This window comes from Mauremys reevesii, linkage group 7, assembly GCF_016161935.1.
Source record: "Mauremys reevesii isolate NIE-2019 linkage group 7, ASM1616193v1, whole genome shotgun sequence".
Classification (NCBI taxonomy): domain Eukaryota; kingdom Metazoa; phylum Chordata; order Testudines; family Geoemydidae; genus Mauremys; species Mauremys reevesii.
The window spans coordinates 90,026,087-90,032,974 of record NC_052629.1 but is presented as its reverse complement, the minus strand read 5'-3'; the positions used below and the strand labels follow the sequence as shown (position 1 = coordinate 90,032,974).

At 45.3% G+C, this 6,888-nt stretch overlaps 1 protein-coding gene across 6 annotated transcripts in view; it reads left to right on the top strand.

Moving 5' to 3' along the window:
* The first annotated feature begins 5,173 nt into the window (after positions 1–5,173).
* The window catches only part of EFCC1 (EF-hand and coiled-coil domain containing 1), a 94,525-nt gene continuing 92,810 nt past the window's right edge, over positions 5,174–6,888 (top strand). For 3 of the 6 annotated variants that reach the window (XR_005601048.1, XR_005601049.1, XM_039546342.1), the window contains exon 1: positions 5,174–6,070. Coding sequence is in view for 3 of the 6 variants with exons in the window: in XM_039546342.1 (XP_039402276.1) it covers positions 5,345–6,070 (726 nt within the window). In the remaining 3 variants the exon portion in view is untranslated. The remainder of the gene's footprint in view (positions 6,071–6,888) is intronic. The other 3 variants (XR_005601047.1, XM_039546340.1, XM_039546341.1) reach the window with 2 other exon arrangements.

The window sequence follows — 6,888 nt, the reverse complement described above, 5'->3', positions numbered from 1 at the left end:
TTGTTTCAGCATCTACTCCAAGACCTTTATGCCTTAGTTCAATTGATGTGTCTAGATAGGAGATGTGGATTTACATAATACCTACTAAAATCTCAAAAGTGTTTATGGTTTGTATTTTATCCCCTAATACTGTATGACAGAGAATATTTTGTTGAACTTAATGAATATAATAGGATTAAAAAAGAGGTAGGTTTAGATAGAGTTTCATATTTACATACTATGCCATTAAACAAAGTGATGGGGTTCCCCCGAGACCTCTTTCACTCCGTTCCCAAGGAACTCAGTTTGACTGCAGTCTCCTCATCCAGATTCCTTTATCTGGCATACAGCAAAGCTATAATGAGTTGATCAGACTCAAGCATAGGGGATGAGCATAAAGCGTACCACACATCCAGTGTTACACAACAAATCTCTTCTTTTACACACATTTACATTGCATTTACTATACATTGAATTACACATTTTGGGACTTGCTTGATTACTTTATAGGAACCAATCCCTGTACAGCATGCTCTGTCCACACACTATCCATGTATGGCCTACTCAGTACCTCATCTTTACATTCCTTACATTTATCTTGCCCATTGTAAATGATTCCCTAAGTGTTGCCTCTTATCTTAGCTAGTACAGATATTCTGTTTCCAGGCTGCTGATCCATTTACCTCCCTAATCCTGTCTCCCAAGAAATGAGGTCTCAGCCATGTCCAATTACTTTTGTCAAGCCAGGCCTACACAAAGAAAGCATACTCATTAAGGATGGAAGAGACTTATTAAATCAGATAGTCATTCCTCTTGCCAATCAAGAATAAGATAGGTTGCAAATTATGTGAGCTAAAAATTTATCATGTCAAGTTTTATAAGCAGGGGAAAAAAACCTATGAGAGAAAATACTCCTTAAGACAAGGTATGAGAATACACTGAGCCTTAACAAACCAGAAATGAACTGATGAAAACCAGGAAGAAGGTTTTACAGTCCCCAGTGGTTGCATAATTACAAAACAAATTACTGTTTTCAATAATAAACACACAACAGAGAGAACATTTTTCTTCCTCCTCCAAGGGGGGGGGGGGGGTCGCTAATGTGGGGGGAGGGAGATTAATGTGTGGCTGCATCTTGCAGGAGGTCAGACTAGATGATCATATTGGTCCCTTCTGATCTATGATTCTATGATTCTATGATTCTATGATTAGTGGGTAGAGCTCACTCCCTGGGAAAATAGGGCCTGACCATGTGGGTCTGCACCTCCATTTGACATTTTTTAGGGGTCTGCAAATGAAGGAAGGTTGAAAACTATTGCCTTACAGCATCAAGGCCAAAGGGAGCTCTTCAGCAACACAGTATTGCATGTTATCAATGTACAGACTTTTATCATATGAATAATCAGAAATCTGATTTATATTAAAGAGGACAGGACAATGGGCCCCTTTGTTTCTCTTGGAGATTCACAGCAGATGGAATTAAGTAACCATTCCCATTCAGCGTGAACTAAGGAGAGTCACTCCATTCAGCAAATACTATCTCTTACTCATGCGATGAATCCCAATGAAGTCAATGGGACTACTAACATGCAGAGGCTGCAATAAACAGTTTTTTACCATTTGAATAACAAGAAATTAATGTTGACAGCTTCATGTTTGAGCAAACATTAAATTTTTAAGGAGAACATACTCCCCTCAGATATACATCTTCTGGAAATTTCACAGCTTTAGAAAATACTGTAGAACTTCAGAGTTATGAACACCAGAGTTATGAACTGACCGGTCAATCACACACCTCGCAATCAGGCAGCAGAGACAAAGAAAAAGAAAAAAAAGACAAATAATGTACAATACTGTGTTAAACGTAAACAACTAAAAAAAAGGAAAGTTTAAAAAAGATTGACAAGGTAAGGAAACTGTTTCTGTGCTTGTTTCATTTAAATTAAGATGGTTAAAAGCAGCACTTGTCTTTTGCATGGTAAAATTTCAAAGCTGTATTAAGCCAATTTTCAGTTATAAACTTTTGAAAGAACAACCATAATGTTTTGTTTAGAGTTACGAACAACTTCCACTCCTAAGGTGTTCCTAACTCTGAGGTTTTTACCGTACATGGATTTAAGCCAGTTTAAATTGTGGAGTAAATAGACATACTTTTATGTTACATCTGACAATTTCTTACAAGGCACATACTTATGCCACAAACATATCACATCTACCGAGAGGTGCAAAAATACAGGAGCAAAACCAAAACCAAGCAAATTATGGCCCTGAATTCTGCAAGGTACTTAAGCATATGCCAAACTTTAAGCATGAGAGTATTCCCAAGAATTTCAGTGGAACTACACACATGCTTAAAATTAGCCACATGCTTAAGTACCTTTTGGAACCGGGACCTATCATATTTTAGGGTTTTTTGCCAACTTTAGGCTTGCAGTTTTACAAAACTGGAAACAAATGCTCAGCCAAACTCAGACTCAAGAAAATACAACCAAAATGGCAATGAAGGCATTAAGGTTAACTTATTCTGAACTTTTAACAAAAACATTGTTGAAATATCACAGTGGCATCTGGTTGTGCTGTTACAACAGTGCATTTCCATTATAAACCCCTATTTCTCATGGCTGTATACAACTCAACTGAAAAAAGTGTTCCAGGCTGAAACTGAACAGAAATGTTTTGAGACCAAGAGCTGTTTTCTTTAAATAAAACCTTCAAAACATATCAGCATACAAAGAAGTTGATATTTACCAGCCTCTAATGCCTTTATTTTACACTCTCCTAAAAATAGCTAGTTTAAAATTAGATTCTGTAGACATATTTAAAGTAATATACAGTTATGTGACAGATATATAAAGTGCAGCTACTTCTAATTACTATTCACAATAATCTTTATTATGTGATATGTAACACAAAACTGAGCACTGTTAATTTGCTTTCACAAGATACTGTACACTCTTTGCATGGTGCCAAGTATCAGAGGGGTAGTCATGTTAGTCTGGGGGGAGAAGCAGGACGTGGCAGCACACTGAGGGGAGGAGGTGGAGCAGAGGTGGGGTGGGGCAAGGAGCTGCTGGTGGGTACAGAGCACCCACCAATTTTTCCCCATGGGTGCTCAAGCCCCGGAGCACCCACGGAGTCAGCGCCTATGCCATCATGTGCCAGCAATGCCCCTCTGCCATGTACATTGGCCAAATCAGACAGCCTCTATGTAAAAGAATAAATGGACACAAATCAGACATCAGGGATGGTAACATACAAAAGCCAGTAGAACACTTCAATCTCCCTGGACATTCAATAACAGATTTAAAAGTAGCCATCCTTCAACAAAAAAACTTCAAATATAGACTTCAAAGAGAAACTGCAGAGCTACAATTCATTTGCAAACTTAATAACATTAATTTGTGCTTGATTAGGGACTGGGAATGGCTGGCTCACTACAAAATCAATTTTCCCTCTCTTGGTATTGACACCTCCTCATCAATTAGTGGGAGTGGACCACATCCACCCTGACTGAATTGGCCCTCTCAACATTGGTTCTCCACTTGCAAGGCAACTCCCTTCTCTTCATGTGCCAGTATATTTATGCCTGTATCTGTAATTTTCACTCCATGCATCTGAAGAAGTGGGGTTTTTACCCACAAAGCTTATGCCCAAATAAATCTGTTAGTCTTTAAGGTGCCACTGGACTCCTCATTGTTTTTGTACACTCTTTGAGCCTCTGTTGTATCGGTATTATCAATAGTTCAAACATTTTACTTTGGATTTAGGGCCTGATGCAGTGTTCATTGAAATCAGTGGAAAGACATCCACTGATTTCGGCAGACATTGGGTCATACCCATAATCCTTCAATCTTCTCAGGAAAATGCATCACTGCAATCACTTTACAACAGTGTCATCTTTGGGAAATGTTACTTGAAGAAGGATTTTGACTTGAGAACTTAAGGCTTAGCACCTAAGTCAAGACTAAAGCTCTCAGTAATTTCTACTGGAGTAGAATCAATGAAAAAAACAACTGGGCTTCTACTCTCCTCTTTGCTATTTAGGATGAATAAGGAAGGCTTGATGGATTGTGTCCCCCTCCATCTTTCCCCAAAACAAAAAATATCTTTCTGCTTCTTTTTTAAATTAGAAATTCAGGATATGTCCTCCCTGAAGGACCGTACAACAAGCTGTCACAAGAATCAAGAGACAAAGTTGAACAACTGAGAAGGGAAGATATTTTTTTTTTAATCAGGCTGTTTAAAATTCCATTGTTTGTTTCAGTGGTAGTCAATATCTGCTGGGCGTTGAGGTTTCTTTAATTTTGTTTTTTGTGCTTAAGTTATTGCTAGGGTCTCCAAACAATGGGTCATCTTACAAACCAGAATGCTGAGCATGTAATCCTTACTGATGCCAGGGCCGTCCCACAGGAGTTTTGCTTGAGTGCAGTCTACAGAAAGGGGTTCTAGGGTTACTAAGAGCATAAACCCAAGCACATATATTTTACTCTTTGCTTAGACTGACATGTATTTGAAGCTGAGTTGTTGTTTGATTAATTCTGTTAACCACAACAACGCTCTCCTGTCTTGGGAGCTGTTTCTAGTTGAGAGAATAAATTATAAACAGGGAAACTCAGTGTAGTGGATATTTGACAATAGCAAAAGCAGCACTAGTTAGAGAGAAAATAATAAAATGCAAACATGAAGCCACATGTGAAAATATTTAGAGTGAGAAACTTGATTCAAAACATGATCTGACAATCACTCCCCAGCTACACAAAGTAAATTGTAAAGTCCGTCGAACAAACCCCATCTCTCATTCTGTGTACTCTTCAAGGGGCATAAACAAGACAGCCACATACACAAAACAGTATAGCATAGTCATGGGGAAAGTGTTGGAGCACCAGGAGGGAGTTCAGTGTAATTCAGATTTTTCCTGCCCATCCAGCTCCCCTAGACACCCCCCATCTGCTCCATCTCCCCCATGCACCCTCCCGATCCCCCCCCTCCATCTTTCCCATGCACCTCCCGATCCCTTCGTCTGTCCATCTCCCCCCACGCACCCCGCAATCTGCTCCGCCCCCCACCCTGCCGATCTGTTCATACATCCTTCCCCCCACCCTCCTCTATCTTCCCCACCCCCTGCTCCGCTCCCTGTCCCTTCCTGCATGGCTTGGGGGAAGCGGAGCCCGAGCGCAGAGGGCAGCAGCGTCCCTTAGCCCCGGGGCCTGTGCACATCTCCGCGCACGTGCTCCCGGGGGCGGCGCGTCCGGGGGCCGGACACCGGCCCTGCTCTGACTCCGCGCTGGGCTTGCGGGAGCGGAGCTGCCTGCAGGGCTCCGGACACTCCAGTGCGCCAGCAGGGGCAGCATGGTGGTGGGGTGAGATGGATCCCCCCGACGCTTGGGACCCCTACAGCCGGCCGGCCCGCCGGACCCAGTGGCTGGTCAGCGCCCTGGCGTATCACTACGGGCTGGACCGGGGCGTGGAGAACGAGATCATCGTGCTGGCCACGGGCTTGGACCAGTACTTGCAGGAGATCTTCCACCACCTGGACTGCGAGGCGGAAGGCACGATCCCCGGCGAGGACTTCCGCACCCTCTGCCAGGTGCTGGGGCTGGCGGACCCGGAGGAGGCGGCGGCCGACCCGGAGGAGTGCGCCGGCCTGTGCGACGACCTGGCCCCGGAGCTGAGCTTCCGCCAGTTCCACGCCAAGCTCTGCGGCTACTTCAGCACCAAGGCCGGCTGCGCGCAGCAGCAGCGCCCGGCGCTGGGCAGGCTGCCGCTGGGCAAGGAGAGCGAGCACATCGAGACCCAGATCCGGCTGCGCAGCCCGCTGCGGCGGCGCCGGGCCAGGGCGGGCCAGGGGGCTGCTGCCGTCAAAAGCGGCGGCCCCCGCGGGGCTTCTCCTCCCCCGGCCGCCCCCGGGCTGGCCCCGCACGCCAGGCGGCCGGGCCCCTGCTCCAGGGAGTGCTACGAGGAGATCGTGGCTCTGGAGCAGGCTGAAGACCGGATCGTGAAGCTGGAGGAAGAGAACGGCAGCCTGCGGGAGCTGGTGGAGGACATGCGGGCAGCGCTGCAGAGCAGCGACGCCAGGTGCCTCGCTCTGCAGGTGAGCGGGGAAGGGCGCGGGCCGCTGCACACTCGGGGGCTCTGGCCAGACCCCGCTCCGGGGACTCAGCCTGCGGCCAGAGCGAACCCAACCGTGGGAAACTGACACATGGCATTAGTCCTAGGCAGCAAAAGCTGCAGAGCTCCCTGTAAAGGCAGGGTGACAGGTCCCACTGTTCCCAAGCACTGCCACGCCTACACCCTGGCACGCTGGCACTCCAGAGCCCTGCCCGCCTTCTTCCTACCAGCAGAAGTTTGGGAGCCGCTGTTCTGATTTCAGGGGCACTTTGCCGTGTAAAGCAGGGCAGACTTGGGCTCCAGCTCTGACATTATGTATTCACTAGCTGCATTTGTCTAGCAGTGGTCGTGCTGCTCTGCTCCCGAGTATGAGAGAAAGAGCTAAAAGAAGGGAATGAAATGCACCATGTTAAACTCTGTGCTCGCCCCACTAGATCTATGAAACATTTCCAGGAAATCTAATCAGGTTATTGTTGGGTAACTGGATTATAAAAAGATTGGAGGATTATTGCTACTACGTTTGGGGAGAGATTTAATTAACGGATAAATGGAGTGCATCCATTTCTATCAGTACTGCTGGACAGGGGAGAGAGGCTTCCATTTTTGGTGTCACGGTAACTGTGCATTAAATGTTGGTTTAAATTTAACCTAAAGCACAACACTACTTTTGTTAACTGAAAGTAAAGTTCACTGGAGCTAGTAGTGGTTAAAGGAGCTCATTAAAGTTTGTGTTCAGAGCAAACATTTTGTTAATTAGTTTGTGACCTATTTGCATTCACCTCAGTCTTGGGTGAAGGGGGG